We start from the raw sequence: 24,032 nt of genomic DNA on the forward strand, positions 1-24,032 counted from the left end.
ACCCTGACTGGGGTTCTATATTTAGTCTCCCAGTGAGTTTGGGCGTTATGGCTCCGGCTTCTCCGGTGTCAGCCCGACCCGGCCTGGAGCTCTCTGCAGCCTGCAGATCAGTCAGCTTCAGGTTTCACCTCCACCAACTACTACACAGCAAGATCTGCTCCTCCACACTGGAAACCATTATTGGCTGGACCTGCATCTTCTAACCAAAAAGCACACTCCTCTGCTGCATGTAAGTACAGACAACCTCTTGTTTCTTATTTACTACACATAGTGTCTGCAGTTGTAAATATTGCGTTGGGTCTGGACTGTGTTGTTTGGTGGTGAGGTTTACATAACCCAGCTCTAATTGATCCCAGGTATCATTATGTTATTGCGGTCTTGCCCTGTGTTTCCTCTGCCTTGTGTGATTTGTCATTATAGTCTTGTTAAACCTGCAGGGCAACCACTTGTTACGTTATTAAAAAAGTCCTCTGGTCCTCCTCAAGGACTCATTACAGCTGAACTGGTCTGAAAGCAGCCGAACACACGTGTTCCCTGATGCTATTTTTGGGCCTTGACAGCTTCATAACAGCGACACTATCTCACATTCCTGCAGTCAAAGGGAGTGCACTTTGTAGCACTTCATAATTATATACTGCAGGAATATAAAAACAAACTAATTATAAATGGGTTGAAATTGGCATTATAGATGTTATTATCCTACATGATGTAATAGTAGATTATTATTATTAATATTTTATTGTGCTGATGGAATAATTGCATGGTATTGTATGTATTCCTTATTGTTTTTTTTAAATATAACATTTTGTTGCTATGTCTAAAAAAATATATATTTAATTTAGAGCTGCAATAACAATTATTTTCATTGTCAATTAATTGATTAATTGATTAGTTGTTTGGTATATAAAATGTTCGAAAATGTCAATCAAAGTCCAAGATGACATCCTCAAATGTCTTGTTTTGTCCACAACTCTTATATAATATTATTATTATTAACATCTAGGGAGCTGGAAATAGAGATTTTTCACTGTTTTTACTATCAAAAAGAAAAATACTACCCTGCAACATTTTATTTTATTTTATTATATACATTTTATATTCATATTCAGATGGATAATCTTCCTTGTTGAAGCTTTATATGCACCGTAATCTTCTCTGTACCTCATGTCAATTATTTTTCTGATTTTTAATGGTTACAGTGTTTATGTACGCTTTGCTTTCTGGTGGAAAATGTTTCACCTGTAAGACTGTAAGATTATAGTTTAGGTTAAGTGCTATGTTGTAAGTGGGCATTCTCTTCATGTGTCTTCAGCTCTCTGAACAAACAGAGAAATCCAGAGATTGTGCTTCAGCCTGAGAGCCCTTCGGTGATATTAATCAACGCTTCCTGGCTGCTAAAGCTGATGAACAACATTGACACAACCCACCTATGTAGAGGATAATTGTCGTGACTCGAGAATCATTCTGCTAAGCACACTGGATTAGAAATGCATATCACGGTATGCATGGTATTATGAACTGGTTTGATTGGCGGCATACCGGGGATCTGCATGGCGGATGGTCGGTCACAGCCCAAAGGTTAGAGCAGCTGCCTGCTGACTAGAAGGTTTGAATCCCAACCATTCAGGAAAAGCTGGATGTGACTAACACCTGCCTTTCTGCAAGTGACTTGAAGTAACAAAGGAGTGGCAGTGACCTTTTCACAGTGTTAACTGATTTATTGCATCATCATAAGGATCCATCTAATATAGCCTCCTGTATTTTTCTGTGAAAATCCCAACTGTCATTGCTTTAAAACAATTAATTTTCAATTGAGAATTGACACAAACTAGTCTCCATCTCCGGTGCTTTTAAGCTAAAGCTCCCCCAAGCCAGATCTCAGTAACCTCAAGAGAATATCCAGAGATCTTGCATGTTAAAGCTGAAGTCTGCACATATGATAGAAAGTTATTTTTATAAAACTGTCACTATATCCTGACAGCAGTGCAGAAGGGGGCGTACACATGTCACGTTTTTTGCGCCCTCAAATCCATCGTTGTCAATGTAGATGCACGGCAGGCACGCTCAAACGCGAGAGCAACGCCATCGTGACGCACAAGTGTTGTCCCACGGACTATTTTACTTGATTCACCCTTCATAAACTGACAGGGAAATCGAGCAGTTAAGCTACTGTGAGGGATTCACGGAGCCTGAAATCCATTAATCATTGTTCTGACTTCGGTTAAGTCAGTGAGGATTTTGCTGCTAAATCGCCGCAACTTCATTATCGTCATTACAGCGTGCAGGTTTTGGTTGCCTAGTAACGGCAGGTGCGACAGGAGCAAAACCTCCCAAGCACCTTGGATAAAAGAAAGCGGTACTGTTGGCGTTTCCCACGTGTTTTTAGACGGCCCCGAAGACAGATAATCTGTGAAAAAAAAACAAAGCTGCCAATCACTGCTCGCAAAACTCCGACCAAACTGTCAACCTCGGCAGCTCTGACCAAATATGAATCAATATTCTGTTACTGTAATGCCTGTAATGATTTCTCGCCTTATTTAACATTTTTAGAAACATAATCTAGTGTACTGTTTAGCTGTCGAGCCAAAACCAAGCAACGCCCAGCGGCCGGAGCAAACCGGTCTCGCGAGCAGTGATTGACAGCTGCCCAGAGACAGCTGATTGGTTGTTTTCCTTCAGGTGTGGTGGAATCTTGCAAATGCCATTAGAAGCACTAGGAGGAGGCAGAGAAACACAGATCATCTGTCTAATGCACTACTTGTCAGGATATAGTGACAGCTTTATATTTGCTCAAAGTTACCGACTGCAGCTTTAAAAACAAGTGTGCCTGCAGGATATTTGCCCCAAACTCACCTCTGTGTTGTGTTTTCATTGAAATGAAAGCAGAGATCGCCTCTCCCTTTTGCTATTATCATATCTTCCAGGGTGTGTCTGGGAACACTCCTTGACAGGTTCTGCAACACCGGAGCTGTTGATTTATCGCCCAGGCTTTAGACAAAGAGTACAAAGACCTGCTGATCATTTAGAGAGAACTAATGAGAGAGGCTTGTTGTTGTTGCAGAGTGAGTCATGACTTTGAGAAGAGAAGGAGAGCATCAGGAGAGAGTTGTTTTTGTCCAACCTGACGCTGCGAGGGAATGTGGTAGATGTGGTTTCCACAGGTGTTTGTTTACATCTACTGTGAAAACTGTGGATGTCAGAGTGTTCGTCACACTGCTTCAAATCACTTCAGCTCAGTCCTGACTTGTGTTGGTTATATGTTAATACTTCAACTCAGTTTAGTTTTGTTCTATCAATTAAAAATGTATAATAATTCTATTATGGCATTCAAAGTTGATAATAGGTGATAATAACGTGAAACCTAAAGAATCCATTGGTACCAACCATGTCATACTAGCTTGTTGCGTTGGAGGCTAAATAACGCTCCAAGCTGAACACAAAACAATGACAAAAGCACAATCTCGTGAGCACTGCCACTTTGCATTTCACTGCACATCCTGTATGAGTACGTGATAAATAGAACTGTTGAATCTCACAGGTACTGCATTTAGCATAAAACAATATGCTCAAACAGCTGTCAGTGTGTCAGTGTGCTGACTTGACTATGACTTGCCCCAAACTGCATGTGATGATCATAAAGTGGGCATGTCTGTAAAGGGGAGACTCGTGGGTACCCATAGAACCCATTTACATTCACTGATCTGGAGGTCAGAGGTCAAGGGACCCCTTTGAAAATGGACATGACAGTTTTTTCTTGTCAAAGATTTAGCCTAAATTTGGAGCGTTATTTAACCTCCTTTGCAACAAGCTAGTATGACATGGTTGGTACTGATGGATTCATATGATAGCAGTATCTTCACTCTAGCTTTAAAACAACAACAACAACCTAAAAACTGATTGTAATGTAACTTAAAACCTGAGATCTTCCTCAACTTTCTAGGTTGCCTATAACACCCTCCGGACTGATTTCTATGTGAAAGACTCGGGAGGGTTTTGCTTCGTAACGTTAGCTGATGAAGTCACTTGCAAATGGCAAGCTATTTGGTATCATGGAGATTGGACGTTACAGATAGTAATGGTGATATATGACCGTAATGTAATGTCACGTCACGTCACTGTTTTGGCCGACGCCCAGGAGGATCGCTTGCGCCCTATACGGAGTGCGAGCACGTACACAAGCAACAGGGTGCAGTTCACTTAACAGCCACCGGTGTCATTAATAACAAGGATTTCTGAAAGTTACATATAGTAACTTAGTGGCATTAAAACAAATTAGCGTGTTATTATCGCCTACCTTTGACAGCCTTAATAAATATGTTTAAAAATGGTTTAACGCTGGTGTCTTGGCCTCCTGACGTCCCCCTCCCTGTGCTTTTTCCAGCACAGTGTCTCTCTGCTATGTGTTTCACTGCCCTCTGCCTTGTTGCTACAATTAGAGCTGACCGGAGAGACTTGTGACTTTGGCTCGGAGAAACTGTCACGGGCTCGCTCTCTGTTTCCGTCTCTTGCCCTTCTGTGGGCTCGCCCTTCATTCTCTTCTGTCTCTTACTTAGAATCTTCTTGTTACTCTCTCTTTGTCTTTTTCTTTCTTTTCCCCTTTAGGTTCATCTCATTCTGCTGCATTTCTCCTTCCTTAACTGTCTTTTTGCTTCATCCTCTCTTGATCTCTTCATCTGTCGTGCCTGACTGGTCTTCCTCACTTTTTCCTCTCTCTCTCTCTTTCCCATTCTCTTTTAGTTAGTTTTGGTAATGCATTCTTTGCTTATGACATTATCAGGCAAATACAACAAAACATTACAAATGTGTTTTTTTATGTAACGGCGAGCGGGTCATTGTTGCAAAATGCAACCCGACGGGGTGATGGACCCAGACGAAGGGGTTTATTTCACAACAATGACCCGCTCGCTGTACATTATCCCACTTGTTCCACGTCTACTTACTTACTACTCAACGGTCTGTTATAAAGAAATATCAGACCGTAGAACGCCGTAATTGACCAATCATAATTAAGTATTCAACAAAGCCATGTAATAAGCAATGATGACACCAATAATCAAATACAATCTCACACATTTAGATGAACAATCATATCACATTAATCTGTTTAACTTAGCTTAACTGCAAGGTATGAAAGATCAAATTTGGTAGTCCGAAAAGACGGTACCACGTACTGTACCTTTGACCTGATGGAAACAACTCAAATTCACTAAAGAGGACATGTGATACATCACTGAGAGTTGTTTGCCTTTTCCTCGTCAACAATCGTGACTCATACAGCAGTGTATAACAACCTGATACGGTTTATTAGTTACAGACAATGAAGCTTTAATACATTCCTTCATATGATATCTGTGTTTGGGTCCCATTAGTTGACTCTCTATGAGTCATACTTGGACTTACTTCCTCTCTCTCTCCCTCTGTTTCTTTCACCCCTGTCCATTGACTCTCTCCTCTCACCTCCCCCCCCCACGGTCACTCCGTCTGCAGCTGACATGAAGCCTTGGGATAGCTCAAATGCCGTGCTTTAGTGGTTTAACCCCCACATACACAATGCATGTCCATGTGCATGCATTAATGCTTCTTGCACATGTTAATTTCTGCAGGACGCTTGTGTCGAGGTTGAACAGCAGCATGATTGGACTAACCTTGGACAAGGTTAAAACAGTGGGTTTGTTTTAGTGCACTTGAAGGCCAGATTCATTGTGACCAGTGGGATAATCAAATTATTTAATTTAACATTATGAAGTATTTTAATTTGTTTTGCCGGTAATTTCACTTTTTTAAAATCTAATTCTTTAGAAAGACAGTTGAAAACAACTCTTTCAGAAATCGAATTATGCTAATTAGTGACAGTGTTACTTGTAGCCTACAACACATAAAGTCAGTTATAGAAGACCAGCCAGAATAATTATCTGTTGTTGATATTACAGCAGCCTATTTGGTGAGCTTTAAATCTAATTCAAGGTTTTGCTGATCGCTCAATAAAGCTCCAGCTTATATTTATGGACTCTTGGTGCCATATTGTGTTACTGGCAGTTCCTCGGTCAATGCTCAAGACTAAAGCTGGGCATACATATTTACAGTAGTAACACATCACATCACTGTCTGTCACTACCTGTAACCTATTTGAATGCACGTCTGAATTCAGATGCAAATCAACATTTTACTATGATTAGAATTATACCAAATGTAGACACCTCTTCTTGGGCCTTTTTGTTGTTATTGTTGTAAAACACTTGTCTGACTTTTACTCCTTTAACCTGATGAGAATATATGGCTTTGACCTTTAATGACCTCATATCTGTAAGCCCCTAGCTAACAGTACATATTTGCACTTGTTCGGTGCTACAGAGAGCAAGTAATAAAACATAATACTGCCTGATTTGTCCACTTGAATGAGATCCCACCCCTTTGGCAGTACAGGCAGGTTCAAACAAAACCAGCAGCTACTGTTTGACCTGCTCTGACATATTGGTGAGGCCTGGTGCCATATCACGCTGCTTTATTTTAGCCTCACTCACCTGTCCGTTCTCTTAAACTGCCAGTCATGTTTGTGATCAGCAGAAAAAGACATTCTGGTCAAATCAAAACAACGGCGCCTTTATTTTTCCAAGGTGTGATTTGTTTTGGCAGCAAATTTGGAAAGATGTCACACATTTTTCTCAGTTCACTTATTCATATCTCAGGGCAAGACGGAACAAGACAAAACACAGCCTTCATTCTGACGATCAGCAGCTCCATAAAGGATGATAAACTCCCACTGAACTGTATTTAAGAACTGTTTTCAGCTGGTTTGTTGAAACGGTCTCGGTGCAGGTACACCACTTTCTGTGGCTTTGAATGATGCGACTGCTAAACTCAACACTTTGACTGTTTATTTGTTTCACGATGCTTTTAAATGCAATGTCCCAAATTGTGCAGAGGTCATTATTATACATCAAAATCAGATTTTGCTTGTGCATTACCTGTTAATCTGAATAAATCTGGAAGAGGTGTTCAAATGCCAATGCCACCATGATTAAATCACGCTGAAATACATACTAAGAAATATATAACTTGTGTTTATGTTGATTGTTAACTAGCAGAAATTCAATTTATAGGTAGGCTATCATTCAGACAGAAAGTCAGTTTTATCCATCAAACCTCAAATGAGAGATAATGTTATGCTTCACATTTTAATCTCCACTGGATTGCACTAACTCTGACTTTTCCTCTTTCTGTCAGAGCGGTGCCATGCTGCCGGGAGGCTGTGGATGAGAAAGTATGTCGTCAGACTTCTACCCCAGAGATGATCTGGTGGAGAGGGGGTTCATCCCCCTGGACATCGACAACGTCCACATGCTGCTGCAGGGTCAGTCTCTCGACACTTGTAGTACTGTGGTTTTACTACTTTAAGATTAGTTTCTGTATTATTTTTTGCAGGTATTTTTGTCTTTGAATACAGCAACTGTGGTGTTTTTATAGATTGGTGATTTACTTCAACAAGCATCCAGTCTGAGCTAAGTGAAGGCTCATTTTTTCTCTGCTCGCCCTGAGAGAAGTCTGAGGTCATGCAACTGTAAAAAGCAAAAGTTGTGTCTTGATTTCAAAGTCTTTATCTTGGTTACCGGGCAACATAATAACTATTAAGCCTCCGTTATGTGTTTAGCTCAAGAGAGCAGTTAGATGACTCCATCTCAGTCCGCTGCTGGCTCCATCCTGTTTCACTTTTGTCACTTTTTGTTTTGAGGTCATGCTCGCTTTAATCTGCTGAAACTGAACCCCCCTGCTCTCAGAGAGACATGAGTCATATTGCAAAGAGCCGTCCGGAGGGAGAGAGCAGGAGGGTGGAGGAGATGATAAACGCTTCTCCCTCATTAAGTCGCTGTCTCCCAGGGCGTTTTTGAACATTTGAAGCAAAGCTGTGATGCACCGGGGTCGTCATTTGATCTTGTTCTTACTGTCTCTACGACACATATAGTCAGTTCTCAATATTACAAGTTGGTTTTCAGCTGGTGTGTCATTTTATCTGCAAGAGTTTGTGTTTGATCTCTAGTTTTATGAAACTTTTAATATCAAAATGATTCATCCATATATATATATATATATAACTGATGACATTCCCATCAGCCTCAGCTGTAATTTTTTGTGCTCGTAATCAGCAAATGTTAGCATACTAAAATGCTAAAACAAGATGAAAGCAGCATACTGCTCCAGTGTTTCTCACAGGATTTTGTGAGACTGTGGTGAGAGGGTTCGGGGGCATGCTCCCCCGGAAGAACATTTAGTACATATTATAGTTAAATGCATCAATCTGGTGCACTTTGTGAGCAAAATTAAGAGGCTAGATTTATGAAGAATTGTGTGTTATTGTAAGCTATTTTGTGTTCTCATAAACACATTGGTTGTGTAGATATGAATGGTGATGGAGTCACACCCACAGAGCATGGTAAACGAGACGGGGTCTGTGTTTCTAGACGGGTCAGGTGGGTTGCCCGGTATGGCCGCAGACCCCTGACGCACTGATGACAGTTCGCCCCAGTTGACAGACATACCGAGAGCCCCGTCCCATCCCCCTTTAGATCATTATGAAACTGTGGTGGGTACAACGTGCAGAAGGGATGATGTAGGTCTAAGCCTAAAGCCCCCATGACATTCTGGTCTGTTTAAAAAAGACTTGGAAAGTCTTGTTTTATCGGTATTTGATATATTAAGTGGTAATGATGAAAGTACGTCAGTAAAGACACCGTACCGTATCATACTGTGCGTGCTGTGAATGTACGGGTGTATTCAGTGTTTGCATCAGCAGGGTTAAAAAGGATTCTAATGTGGTTTTATTATGTCGTGCTTTTAAAATGATTAACTGTGTCAGAACAGGAAGAAGGTTTGGTTGGATGTGTGCATTATTAAGCCTCCTTCCAAGCTAGTATGACATGGTTGGTACCGATGGATTCATTAGGTGTTCTAGTTTCATATGATACCAGTATCTTCCCTCTAACTTTAAAACTGAAAATCACAAGTTGCATTAATGCGTTAAAGAAATGAGTGACGTTAAAACAACTTTACGTTAATTTATTATTATTGGTTAACTTTGACAGCCCTAATTCATGGTCATATTACCTCACCCCAGGCTTTGGAGTTTTTACTGGTGCAGGGTTGTCTTCCACATCACTTTTTTGTTTAAAACAAACGATCAATTTTGTGTCACTGCATCCAAGGGAGCGTTCGCTAGCGAATAGTGAAAACACGTTTGTTGATGTGTCATGATTAGCGCGGTGATGTTCAAACGTAACTGGTCATTGAAATGATGCATTTAATTTTATGTTTTTTTTTTAGCACATTTAGATATAAAATAACTAGCTTTATACCAAAACATTTCGTTTTAAATGTAATCTATCCATTTGGCAGTGTACCTCCGCGGCCCACTGGGTGGTGCTCCGAGGCCCACTGGTTGGTGCTCTGAGGCCCACTGGGTGGTGCTCCGAGGCCCACTGGGTGGTGCTCCTAGGCCCACTGGGTGGTGCTCTGAGGCCCACTGGGTGGTGCTCCTAGGCCCACTGGGTGGTGCTCTGAGGCCCACTGGGTGGTGCTCCGAGGCCCACTGGGTGGTGCTCCTAGGCCCACTGGGTGGTGCTCTGAGGCCCACTGGGTGGTGCTCTGAGGCCCACCAGGGCTGCTGCAGAATAGCTGATCTGAAACAAATCTTAATGCCATTATTTTACGAAGTATGATGCAATGTACTGTTTCATTTCATCTTATAAGAATGCAATACAATTTATCACTGCCAGGAGTTTAACAGTGAGTGAAAATATAAACATATCACAATTCAGTTGGAACAGAAAATCTAATTTATCAACAGCAGTTGTTGACACAGTTTACACGCACTCCTCCACCTGAACATCACATCTCTGCAATTCAGCATCTATCTAATCACCTATGTGCAGGGGTTAGGTTAGGTTATGTCAGGTAAGATATCCACATTTTTACCGCATGTGAAATTTGAATTTGACCCACATTTTCCAGCCTATGGATCCTAAATTGCCCAGGAGGACTAGCTTGTTGAGGGTCTTGTTTCAGCAGGCCTGAATCCTCTATGAGTCAGATTTAATAGAGGCGGAGCTCAGCTGATCTCACCTGCTTCACTGCAGGCTGAAAATGTAGACTGTAAACTGGGTAGAACACTCAAAGTAATTTCATAACAGTTTTTCCTTCATGGATCTGCAGCGTTTGGAGTCAGCGTGTTAAACCATATGTTTACTAGATTTAAACTGATATACTCCAAAGTTTACTGACCTGAAAACCTGATTCAGAGTGATCCCATCATGGGTGAGTTTCTTTATTTGTCTCTAGTTTAGTTACTTATTGGTACAGAAGGAAACTGTGTAGTGTAAAGGCACAATACTATAATAGATATTATTATCAGCATATGAAAATGTTTACCTTAGGTGGACTTCTGCAGTCGATCTACTGCTATACACAAAACCGAAGGGGTGAAAGTCTCAACATTTGTTTGACAAATGTAAGATATAAATGTAGAATAGAGAGAATTTAGTTCATCATATGCTTGGATACTTTTGAAAATAAGTTCTGCTCTGAACCATGATATGTTCATTTAGCAGTGTAATTTTATTATCAGCAAATAAATCAAAAGTCAAATACAGGCTTCTTTCCCTTTTGAAGTAAAGTTTGTTCTAAGGGCCAGGGTAGGTCTGGACCTGATAGGAAGAAATATTTCTCCTACCAAGTCATGCATGTATCCACTTCTTCAGTCACACATATTAGTTTAATAATATATTGTCTCCTCTTAGAAAAAAAAATAATAATTTCAATTTCTAACAGGTTTGCTTAAAATCAGTTGGAAACACAGAGTGAGAGCTTGGCTCCAGTCCAGAGACGAGGTGTTATCAGTTATGTGTAAAATATAATAATGAAGAGATCATCGCCCTGAAGGCAGAACTGTGCTCTGACATTTAAGAGACATAAATAAATGCCTGCTTTACAGGATATATGTGGTTATGAATCACTGTGGGAACATGAACGTCAGCCACCAGTCAGATCACTAACTGCTAAATTTGCGACTTCACCAGACACAATGTTCAAAAGCAACTAGAAGGGGTCTTGGAGAGCGCAGACCTCCGCTAAGGCCATGCCCTATCTTGCAATGTTAATGAAACTGAAATATAATTTGTGTATCCTCCCAATGAGTCAGATCTGCTCCAAAATGTATTGGGTTCTTCCTTGACCCTTCTATTAGTTTCATAAAATTGGGGCCAGTAGTTTTTCCGTAATCTTGCTGACCGAACTGAAAACACAACCTGCTTGGCCGAGGTATTAAAAGGCTTTGCAGTTATGTCAGGTTAGCACGTCAGCTGTGTCACTGAATCCCTCTCGCCTCTCTTTCAATTACTTTCAGTCACCTTCTTTGAATGCATTTTTTTCCCTCTTAAAATACCAATAGACATGTTTTTTTTGCTTTAACTTTCATTATGAAGTAAATGTTGATTGCACAATATAATGGCTATAGAATAATGACACCATCGGCGTTTAGATTGGTTCCCTAATAAGCCTCAGGCTCACTGTGCAGTTCAATCTGCCAACGGGTACGAACTCCTGGAGCGGCTAGTCACTGAAAGGAGAATAGCTGGTCCACCTTAACAGCCCACCTTAAGTGAGCCTGAGCCGGATGTGTTGCTGGCTTCCAGGATAACTCTCTTCACTTTAATCAGCAGGTGGCTGGCAACCAAGACACAGGAACTTGGCTTGGGTCTTGAGGAGTTGTAGCGTTTATTCACCGACAAATAAACTGTACTACGTTCACAGCTATAACGATACTGATAACTTCATACTCACCATCACACGCGGGGTCTGTCGGACACTCGCTAACGTTACGCCGAACAGACACACAGCTGACAATCTCGCAGCTAAACTAATTGATGCGGTGGAGACTTTTACTGGGAAAGTGGCTGCATTTGTCCTCGACAATGCAACTCTCCCAGTCTGGTGAACCAGGGACTCAGTTGTCTGTTGTGCTCATACACTGCAGCTGGTGATAAATGATGGATTTAACCTGTTTGTGCATCGGCTTATTGTTGCAGCTGGGCGGCTTGTTAGGCACTAGAACCACAGCACCGCTGCATGCAACGCACTAATCTTGACGGTTAACGGTTAATGATCGGTTAAGGCAGATTTGTACCAGTTAAACTGTGGTTTGTCTTGTATTCTGCCAGGGATTTAAGAATAAATTGTTCCTTAAAAATTAAGTTGATAAAAATAACAATCCCATAATCCCATATTTTATAAGTCTAACGTGTACGATTAGTACGTGGCCACTGTAAGACTCAAATTGCTGATGATGACTATACATTTTAATTCCATTTTTATTGAGATGGAAGTGGTAGTTTTCTACTTCTATGAATTGTCATTATTTGTGTTTCTCATGAATTCTGTTATTGAAATAGCAGAGATTCATTTCAGGAGTTTATGGATCGACTAAAATGTCAGCACTCTGGAACTGACTTGAAAGCGCTGTGGTTACAATGTTTAAAATAATTCTTCTGGCCAACTCTCAAGTGTGTCACAGCTCTCCAGTTTCTTCATCCTCTTGACCTGCCAGACAGGAACTCTTGAAAACTTTAGGTTTCTCGTAATTTCTTGTGGTTTTGAAGATTAGTGATCAGCAGCGCTTCTCTCCAGATGTTCAATAACTCAGAGGGTCATGTTGCTAAAGGAAACTCCCTTCTCCCTCATCTTTGTGTTATGATACCAGATTCATTATAATTAGAGTCATCATGGGGGGCTTCCTATGATTAAGATTAGACTGGAAGTGACCTGAAGCCAAAGGGGGCCTGCTGTTAAACATATTAAAGCAGAAAATAGTCTGTAAACTGCCTGTTGATGCATCTCATAGGACCAGGCAGCCTGAAGGAGAGCTGGAGCGCAGCATGGACGAGAGAGGAACACTAGCTTTTAGCCACGATAGCAAACAACATGACCTGAGACAGTTCAACTGGACCTTTAGTATATATTAATATTAAAGAGCTAGATGATGGCTAGATGATCCTTGTTGATGGTAAACCTTGTATAGCTTCTACCTCTTAACTGGTGTTTTTACTTGAAGTTTTACAACCCTTCTTGTTCTCAGCAACAATCACAACAATCAGACTTGTGGAACAGGTTGATTAAAGCCATTAAATTGGCTTAATACTGAATGCTGTTTGTAATCTGAGAACAGTGGAAGTTTTATTAAAGCTCTGATTGAGATGTTTGTGGAGTCAGGAAGTTGATTTTTTTGAGGACAATGGAGAATGAGGACTGGATTATATGTGAGACTCTTCATACTGCCAGTGACCTGAATGACTTCATTGAGCTTTACGATGGTGAGTGGTGGACAATTCACTGACCAAATCTGTTGTTACTGGTCTTTATATGATCTGAATGCGGATTCTGTAGCCTGTCTCAGAAAATTGTAATCTAGTTTTTATTTATGCATATGCTGTATATTACAGTTTCCCTTAAGAGTAATCAACAAATTCAATGTTAAATGAAAATGATTGAAGCTCTACTTCACTGATTATGCATGCTCTTTATTAGTAACACCCCTCTTTACTAGGGATGGGTATTGTTAAGAGTTTAACGGTACTACTACTCTTACCAATACTGCTCATCGATCGATTATTTTTGTTATTTTTTAAAAGAAATTTAGACAAATTAATAACAGAATTAACATTGCTTTATTTTGTCATATATAGTGTATATGAGAGAGACGCACAGACGACAGGCTGAGAGAGAGAGCTCTCCTCTGGATTGTAAAATGCATCGTTGATGCATGTTTTAATCTTATTACAAATCAGAAACAGAGTTTGTGAGATCAAAGGTGCAAGATAACGTTTATGAGGCCAAAATCAATAGGAAATCAATTTTCTTAATTTCTCCAAAACCAATAGCAGAACCGTTAATCTCAGAGTTTATCAATACTACTACATCTAAATGCATGTCAATATGTCGGTAGAAATACATGTTAGGGTCGGGCCACCATCAGCCCAACAACCGGCGATTGCGATATATTCGCGGAGATTTGCTCGAGCGATGAGTAAAGGAAATACTTCTCCTTATTAAACAGAAAAATACAACCGCACACCTTCTGAATTCAAGTTTCTCTACACTTCATTCAAACTCAACAGAAACAAAATACAATTCACCCAAACCCAAACTCTGGTTTGGTCAAAATAAATCCTTAATTCACAGAGTTAGATGTGAAAATATGTCGGCTGTACGTGTTGTTTCCTCCCCGCTGTCTCTCTCTCCGGCTGAGCAGCAGCTGAGTGGTTCTCATTCTTCCTAGGTAAACCATTAAATTAGCAAAATAAAGTGACAAAAAACAAACCGGCGATGTACTCAGCCAATAGCCGATATATTCGTCCTATCGCTCAACCCTCATACATGCATGAAGTGTCTTATTCCCATACATTTACTTGCAGGTGAGTTGAAGTCAGTATATGTGCAGCTCCTCTATGTCAAACTGCATTCAAATTATATTTCAAATCTAATTGAAGGGCTTTAAACATGTACTGCAGATGTATGTCAGAAAAGTATTGCAAGTTGTCAACCTATTTGAAAGTAAAAAAGAAGATTTATGGGGATGCTTGACTTGCTTGCAGCTGTTTGTGCTGAATTGTTTTCTGTGGCTTTCATTATTGCACTGATGCTCTGCTTGTTCAGACAACACACAGACCAAATACCTCTGTTGGTGATGATCACGCACAAAGCTTTTCCAAACTGATTGGCCAAACCTGTGGGTGTTAGCTACGGTAATAACCTGCCTTTAAAAGGTAAAGTTATTATAGTTATTATAACACCTGGCTAATTTCACAATAAGTGTACAAAACTCTTTGACTGCCTACCGTTTAAGTGACTTGTTGCACACTGACGTCGTGAGGGCTCTGATACCTTTGAGACTTTACTGAACAAATGTAAATTATTTTGAGGCCATCGGCTGACTCAAGTAAACAAACATTGGTTGACGCAGTGTGCTTTGATTTGTGCTTCCAGTCGATCTTCCATAACTATCCTGGAAGTTCAGTTTTATTTCTCTCTTTGTGTCGCTCTCCAGAGGAATCTTGTTTTACCGCCTCGTAGGCCCATGAACGCATGTTGAGTCTGTAGAACAACGTGTAAAGCTTGGTATTACAATTTAACCAGATTATGTCTCTGGTTAAAGTTGACAGTGTCTCATACCTTAAAGGAGAACTGAACCCTTTATCTATTCTCTCTTCAAAGCCACCAGACTCCATTGACAGAAACAGTAATTGTTACCTCACAGAATACTAGAGTTGCCGGTCTACCGCTGCCTCGATCGGTTAGCTTGTTGGTGTTATTGTGTGACTTTGGTGTTTTAAAGGGTCAGTTTGGATTCACCAAAGTCAGCCCATAACACAAACAAGCTAACCGATCCAGGCAGCGGTAGATCAGCAGCTCCTGTGTTTTGCAAGGTAAAATTACTGTTTTTGTCAAAGGAGTCTGGTGGCTTTGAAGAGAGCATACATAATGGACTCAGTTCTTTCAAATATTTTCATTAGGAAGCATGTGCACATCAGTAATATAGACTTCTGTGAAGCGAATGTCATGCCTCATTTCAGATATTTAACAACAAAAGACAAACAATACCAGGGAATGAAGGCAAAACAAGACAAAAAATAAACCCACATACAACGCCATAAGGCACACTAATCAGGTAAACCTTAAAAAACAACATTGACTACATGAGATGGGATGTACATCCTCTGCCGTAGAGTTTGAGTTAGTTCATTTTCACAATTGACCATTTCTGTCTTTTTTCTGGAGAGGACAGTGTTGTCCAGTCTACTTCAGTCTCATGGTGCCTGCAGCTAACTGCTCTCTTAGCCAGTCAGATATGAAGCATGCACGCTGTTGCTGATAATATTAGCAATCAGGGAAATTGAGACTACTCTACAGTTGCACTCATTATAAATAATTCATGACCTTAATGCCTACGCTTTGAATGTGCACTACTTGAGTGATTTATTGTTTTGATGTTGATGATATATAAATAAAACTCTGTGTGTTTGTTCTTCTTCAACAGTGGAACAAGAACAGATTCAGAAGAAGACCTTCACCAACTGGGTCAACGCTCAGCTGGTAAAGGTGAGCCGTGACTCAAAGCTTTATAGAGTATTACTAACCTTTCAGTCTTTTTATTATATAGAGGCCCTTTATATCATCAGATAAGACTCTTTAGTGTGTTTTATGTTACATTACACAGCTTGTTTTAGACATTTTATCCTGTCATAGTCTTGTAATTTAGACACGGTAATTTCCACTCCCTCAACTGAGCTGATGCAGCTTAATAACAGAGTGCAGGTGAGAAGGAACATGTGAGGGCATGAGTTGATGGATCATCTCACTTTATACTGTGCACACATATTCTCTTAATATAAAAAAGACATTAAAATGAGCTTGCATCTGTCTTTATATAAGCCTCTCTCAGTAAATATGTTTTTACAACCAGTAAATTCTAGTCACACATATTTTCTTATGTATATACTAGGGCTGTCATTTCATTAAAATATTGAATCATGATTTGTCTATTTGACTATGACTTGCCCCAAACTGCATTTGATTATCATAAAGTGGGCATGTCTGTAAAGGGGAGACTTGTGGGTACCCATAGAACCCATTTTCATTCACATATCTGGAGGTCAGAGGTCAAGGGACCCCTGGGAAAATGTCTGTGCCAATTTTTCCTCGCCAACATGGTTGGTACCGATGGATTCATCAGGTTTTCTAGTTTCAGAAGATACCAGTATCTTCACTCTATCTTTAACACTGAGCCCACTACAACCTAAAAATCACAAGTTGTGTTAATGCATTAAAGAAATTATTGGCGTTAAAACAAATTTGGTTAATTATTATTGCGTTAACTTTGACAGCATAAGTATATACATAAAGAATATATCATGAATAAGACTTTGAAAAGTATGTTTGCAATCAATAATCATTTTAATTCAAAATGCTTTGGTGTATAGTATGTAATATGGGATGGAATGTAATAACTCCTGAAGGGAAATCAGGTCATAAAGATATCACATTGCAAAAACATACACACATTTTATGCACAAAACATTAAGAGCATCCTCGCAGACGGCTCCTTTTGCAAAATCAATACCTCAGTTTATTAATTTTTTTTTTAAATCCTTCTTCTGTTTACATCATCTTATTTTCATCCTTTTCTGATCGGTCAATTTTTATATCATTTATGAGAAAATCAAGAAATAATTGGTACAGTTGATTAACCTCATCAGTGACGGCATGAAACCTGTAAAAATCCCCGTCATTTTGTACCCTCAGTGTACATATTGGGGATAAAAATCACAACAGCACATTTGATTTTATATCGGCTTCCTCTGAAATACTAAAATGTGTCAGCTGAGGATAATAAATTCTCCTGAAAGACGTCTAGGAGCAGAGGAAACCAAAATAAATCGTGATGCTACGCTTGCAATATCAAACCTTGTAAGACACAACCACATCTCTTTATTACCATCGTAGGGCTTTTCCCGGTAAGCAGCTTGTGTTTACAGAAAATCCAGCATGACCTGAATTTGGAGATTTGAGACAACACAGGCTACTGTCTCGTTCTCAAACTACCTCCTAACATGAGTCAGCAGCAGCTTTGTTCCCGCCTCATGGTGGAGGTCAGCTGTGACGGTGGGGGACTGACTGTGTACATATATATAGCATTGAGGAGCAAGGTTCACAGCACACAGACAGACAGCAACAGACGGCCAGCAACACACACCCACCAACCACACCCCCTCGATCCACCCACCGAGCGTCCTCCCACCTCTGGGCTCACGTTGGACTCCAGTAAACTGAACGGTGGAGATAATTGTTAATCCTTTGGCGGTAGTTCATATTAGAGATCACATTGCAACAGAAGCTTGTGTCACATGTGAATAGTTGTCTTTCCATAATGCTCTGTGTCCACTTTGGGAAGTCCTAAGTCGCTGACATTCATCAGGCAGTGTTAGTAAGCAAAGGCTGGAGAAAGGTGTTTATTCTTCTCTACTGACTAAATGACACTGTGTTGTTTATGTCATTTATCGGCTACTATGGGGCTCTTAAGGTAATCAGGAACGCCTGGAGGGAATTTCTTCAAATTTGGCACAAACATCCACTTGGACTCAAGGATGAAAATTTTTATAGTCAAACGTCAAGGTCACTGTGACCCCACAAAACCCATTTTCGGCCATAACTCAAGAATTCATACGCTAATTATGACAATTTCACACTAATGTCAACAACGTGATGTCATTTTGGACAGACATAGATGTAAACCACAACTTGATTGGCATACAACTAGCTTTTTATCATAAACACATAATATAACTCTTTATATTTGCTCTTACTTTGTACTGCAGCTACTGCTCACATATTTCCCCTCGGGATAAATAAAGTTCTTTTGAGCTTCACCACCATGTGCTTGAACGTTTAACTGACTTTAATTGGACGTCACAAGGAGCAAGTCATCCTTTTAGCTCAAGAAGCCACACAAACATGGAACATTCCAGTCGCATGCCTCACAGATTCAACAGATTGTGCTGCAGAAACATTTCTTGCACTTCTTCATCAGTGTTGGTTCATATTTTAATGAGTGTGATCGGGGAGTTTTCATGTTTTTGAGTAATGTTTTGTAATGTTCTTTGAGTTTTGGTTACCAAATTTTTGTAAGCATGACTTATTTTACAAGAACTTGAACGCTGTATTGAGATATTATAACCAAATGTAGAGAATATGTCTACTTAATAAAGGAATCTTGAATCTACTTACTAACTTTCTAATAGAATAGATGTTGCAGCCCTGGTGTTGCCTCTCTGAGTGTTTTATACCTGCAAAAGAAAATATTAGGGCTGTTGCCGGGCAGTTGTGGCTCAGAGGGCAGAGCAGGTTGTCCACCAATCAGAAGGTCGGTGGTTCGATCCCCGGCTGCTCCGGGTCACATGTCGATGTGTCCTTGAGCAAGACACTTAACCCCAAACTGCTCCTGAAGGCATAGCCATCGGTGTGTGAATGAGTATTTAGATTAGATCCTGATGGGCAAAGTTGGCACCTTAGCAGGCTCTGCCATCAGTGTATGAATGGGTGAATGCTGACATGTGAAGAATGATGACTGTAAAGCGCTTTGAGTGGTCGGAAGACTAGAAAAGTGCTATATAAGTCCAAGTCCATTTACCATTTGCAGTGAAGGAATTTCCCCTGCGGTAATATTGATTGGCTCAACAGTACGAAATTCCTTATTATTGCCATTTTTTTGTAGTGATGCACAGATCCGACTTTTTCAGTCCTGATACCGATAGCAATACCAAGGCTTTTTGTATCGACTGATACCGTGTACTGATCCGATACCAGGGTTTAATTAATAAGCTGTATGCCTCACTGTGTGGAAGTGACTGGAATAATTTTTTTATGTTATTCTAACAAATAATTATACCCAAAGTTGACCCTTTTTCGTGACCACCTCGCCACGCAGAATTAAAAAAAAGAAACATGAACATAACGGTTGTGGCGGTTGTTTGCCATCCCCCTGTGGTTGGCTCGTCAATATTGCGGTTATTGTCACAGCCCTATGAAACATATATACAATAAAATGTGTGTGTAATTCTCTGTTGTGACAGCGGAGGCCACCGTGTATGGTCCTGGATCTGTTCAATGATTTCCGTGATGGCTCCAAACTGTTGGACCTGCTGGAGGTGATGAGCGGCCAGCGCATCGTGAGTCCTCCTCTCAGTTAACATGCTTTAACCAACCAACAGACGACAGTTATAATGAACCAACTGACCGACTGACTCTCCGGTTGTGTTTTTTGCAGAGTCGGGAGAGAGGAAGGGGAATGTTTCAGCACAGGAGCAACATTGAGAAAGCCCTTTTGTTTCTAAAGAAGAAATCGGTAAATGGCACACTAAAGGGGCCCTTCAACTGTCGAACATATCGTGGGAACTTTACTCCTGATATTAACAAAACCAGAGGGATGATAATTGTTAAATGTACAAAATTTGATAACTGCTGCACCATCTGTTCGATTTTGGCTGGCATTGTTTACAGAGAATAATGAGATTATTCAGTTTCTACAATCATTCTGTTCCTTCGTAGTGTCTCAATTCTGCAAGTTTGAAAAAAGTTCTGTTTTCTCCTCAGATCAAACTAGTCAACATAAACATTCCTGACATCATTGATGGTAAACCGTCCATCATCCTGGGCCTCATATGGACAATCATTATGCAGTATCATGTGAGTTTCATATGTTTCTTGTCTTTTGTGCTTCATGTTTTCCTCGTCGGTTTTCCTCTTTGATCTTTCTGTTTTTCCTCAAATCACTATTATTAGATTTGTAGTAGATTTCCTGGAGGAAGTTTCAAAGGATTTCTCAACCAACGATTATACCAAATTATTGGAGCAAGGAAACCAATTGTAATGCTAAAATTAACCCCTTACCATTCTGGAGGTGTAGTGGTGGGGTTACAGGGGGTGTTCAGGGGGAGATAGCAGGTCAACAGTAGATGTCACATAGAAGTGGTGTACATCATCTGAAAGCTGGGAACCTGAAGATTAATTTGAGATGCTGCTCAGCACTAAATTTAACCATTTTTTACCACTGGAGAATTGATAAAAATGATCAATAATCCCTCCAAAATACCACATTATACACCAAGACCTTGAGGAACACCATAGAAAAAGCCATGCTGTGATTTGGTTTAAAAAACTTTTGACATTTCTGCAGGAATTGTATTTTTCAGCGATTGGATGGCGAGCACTTCTGTTGTGTAAACTGCTCAGAAACCCCCTTATTGTCAATCTAGCTAGGAAAGCCATCCATCCTCTGAATGCTCTAGGTCTCTAGTCTGATCCATCCATCCATCCTCTGAATGCTCTAGGTCTCTAGTTTGATCCATCCATCCTCTGAATGCTCTAGGTCTCTAGTTTGATCCATCCATCCTCTGAATGCTCTAGGTCTCTAGTCTGATCCATCCATCCTCTGAATGCTCTAGGTCTCTAGTCTGATCCATCCATCCTCTGAATGCTCTAGGTCTCTAGTTTGATCCATCCATCCTCTGAATGCTCTAGGTCTCTAGTCTGATCCATCCATCCTCTGAATGCTCTAGGTCTCTAGTCTGATCCATCCATCCTCTGAATGCTCTAGGTCTCTAGTTTGTGGCTGTAAAGTTTCATGAGGCTGTGATTATCCTAGAGGTCACCACAGGTCATTTTATACAGTGAGGTCAATGAAATGTCTCCTATGGGGACTAACATCATCACACATGAATCCAGTTGGACTCATTGGATCCACAAGAGTCTCAGCTTTACAGTCAGATTTATGTAATTCAAGACTGTTTAGGGACCCCAGTATGCAGAAATCTTGCTTGTTGTTTTATCCATTTGTTTTCTGTTGTTTTACACCTTTTTAACTTCTACTGAGTTTCCAAATATAAAAGGCTAAAATGTTAAACAGAAACTGTTTATCGGTGGTTTTCTCAGATAGAGGAGTTGGCCAGCGGCCTCTCGTTCAGTTCCCGTCAGTCCTCCATGGAGTCTTTGGCCAGTCTGGATTCGCGCTCCACCCTGTCGAGCCGCTCGGCCAGCAGCAGTCCCGTTCCTCCCAGAGGCTCGCCGCTTCACCATCGCTTCAGGGTTTCTGCCAAGAAGGCCCTGCTGCTCTGGGTCCGGGAACAGTGCCACAAGTAAAGCACCCGGTCAACTGATCAGTATTAATGTAACAAAGATGCATTTCAATGGGTTGTGTAGGGTTTATTTAGGGTTATGTTGATGTGTCGACTTGTCAAAGCCTTGAAAAAACCTCTAATTGATGCAGCGCTTCTGTTGTGGGCCAAGTATGGGATGTAAGGAGTGATGGGTTCCCACACTGGGACCTCTCTCATCATCTCCAGGTCTGGGCTAAAGACCAAAACCTGATCAGGGCTTTGCTGTCTGAGCTGTAGGCGTTCAGATGCTGCGGGCCAAGATCTGTTAAAATACTTTACTATATTCAGTACATGGGCTTCAATAGCATTTTTATTTCATTACTGTATAAATGTTTGAAATCTTTGTAGTTACTTGCTGCCATTTCTTAATATGTTTATATGTTGATCTATAAAAATAGCCTTTTTAGTGGCCATGGAGCTCTATAAGGATGAAATGGAAATGACAGACAGCTTTGGCAACATGAATGACCTGTATTATAATAATAATAGTAATAAAATGACCTGTTTCCTGTTTCTCAGAGCCGGCTGCTCAATAAGTGTGAAAGACTTCAAAGCCAGCTGGAGGAGTGGAGTGGTCTTCCTGGCCATCCAGTACGCTCTGCGGCCCGACCTGGTGGATCTGTCCAAAGCCAGGACCAGAAGCAACAAGCAGAACCTGGAGGAGGCCTTCCGCATCGCCGAGACGGAGCTGAGGATCCCCAGACTGCTGGAGCCGGATGGTGAGTAATTCAGCTCTACTGCAATATGTTAAAATATGATATGCACGTTTATGTCACTGGATCCTACCACATAAATGTTCCTATAGGGGATATTATACAGGGCTTGAAATCATACGCTGTGTGAACTAGTGCTCCGTTAGTACTTGTTAATATTGCAATAACTTTAACTACAATTAGGGTCAATAACCAATTTTACATTTAGTCTAATTGTTATTTTTTATGCACAAAGAAATATACCTTTTTTATGACAGCTTTTTAAAAATGTGAATAATAAACACAACTTTCTTCTTAGATGACCTGAAGTGACTATAACGTGTTTGTGTGCAGGCTGATGAGGTTAAAGTCATGTCAAACTGTGATGATGTATTTGCACATCCTGCCACTGGTCTTTCCACCGGCTCATATCGCCGTGAAACTACTGTAGAGGCCAATGTATTTTAAATCATTTTAACAAATATGATAAGCTGAAAGTGAAAACTAAATGCTTCTAAAGATGTTTGTACAGTAAGTGCTGTCTGTGGACATGTTTATATACAGTATATACTAGGGCTGTAAAGCGATATGACATGTTAAAGTAAATTTGATTTAACGCCACTAATATCTTCTCATAACAACTTATGAGTTTTAGGTTATAGCAGGCTCCGTTTTAAAGCTAAAGTGAAGATACAGTTATCATATGAAACTCTCTATGACAATATCTGTCATTGTTTTGTGTTGTTAACTGATTCACAATAATAAATATATACATCCATTTGCATAAAGCAGCATATTGTCCACTCCCATGTTGATAAGAGGATTAAATACTTGACAAATCTCCCTTCAAGGTTCATTTTGAACAGATACAAAATGTGTGATTAAGTTGCGATTAATCACGATTAAATATTTTAATCAATTGGCGTAGTATATACTGTACACACGGTTCCATTTTATCATTGTTGCTCTTTTTATGCCTCCGTGGCGGCGATGGGAAGGTCGCTGTGACCTCACAAAAACCTTTTTTGGCCATAACTCAAGAATTCATACGCTAATTATGACAATTTGACACAAATGTCTAATTTAAAATAGGATGAAATGATGAAGTGATGACATTTCTGACAGACGTGGTTGCAAACTGCAACTTCACTGGTTGGTGGAGGCATACAACTGCAAGGCGGTAATTCTAGTTTATTTGTTTTTTAGATTGTCAACAAAAAAAAGCTCATAGTTCATTTCCAGCTCTGCAAGTACATATATCCCATATCAGGTCAGGCTATATCGTTTTGCAATTTCTCTTTAAATTTCTTTGCAATTTATTAAGTTGTTATGAGTTTCACAACTCAGACTGGCACGTATTGACGATGTGTTTCACTTGATTGATTTATTTATGATTTATTAGCGAGTCCTCCACAATCAGTCTCACTTAACGCTAATGCTGCTAATTTCCTCCAAAGCTGTGTTTCATTCTTTTGTTCACGCAGCTCATCCCTCCACGCCTTTTGGTCCTGTAAATATGATTCATCAGATTATTTGTCACTGACATATTTGTGCGGCAGTAATTGATTTGGTGCCATGTGAATGTTTG

At 40.3% G+C, this 24,032-nt stretch overlaps 1 protein-coding gene across 1 annotated transcript in view; it reads left to right on the top strand.

Moving 5' to 3' along the window:
* Positions 1–10,220: 10,220 nt before the first annotated feature.
* syne2b (spectrin repeat containing, nuclear envelope 2b) overlaps positions 10,221–24,032 on the top strand; it is a 151,644-nt gene continuing 137,832 nt past the window's right edge. The window contains exons 1-7 of the mRNA XM_074661006.1: positions 10,221–10,305; positions 16,079–16,140; positions 19,671–19,766; positions 19,865–19,942; positions 20,191–20,283; positions 21,529–21,731; positions 22,272–22,471. Coding sequence (XP_074517107.1) covers positions 10,302–10,305; positions 16,079–16,140; positions 19,671–19,766; positions 19,865–19,942; positions 20,191–20,283; positions 21,529–21,731; positions 22,272–22,471 — 736 coding nt within the window. The 5' untranslated portion in view covers positions 10,221–10,301. The remainder of the gene's footprint in view (positions 10,306–16,078; positions 16,141–19,670; positions 19,767–19,864; positions 19,943–20,190; positions 20,284–21,528; positions 21,732–22,271; positions 22,472–24,032) is intronic.

Source organism: Sebastes fasciatus, chromosome 15 (assembly GCF_043250625.1).
Source record: "Sebastes fasciatus isolate fSebFas1 chromosome 15, fSebFas1.pri, whole genome shotgun sequence".
Classification (NCBI taxonomy): domain Eukaryota; kingdom Metazoa; phylum Chordata; class Actinopteri; order Perciformes; family Sebastidae; genus Sebastes; species Sebastes fasciatus.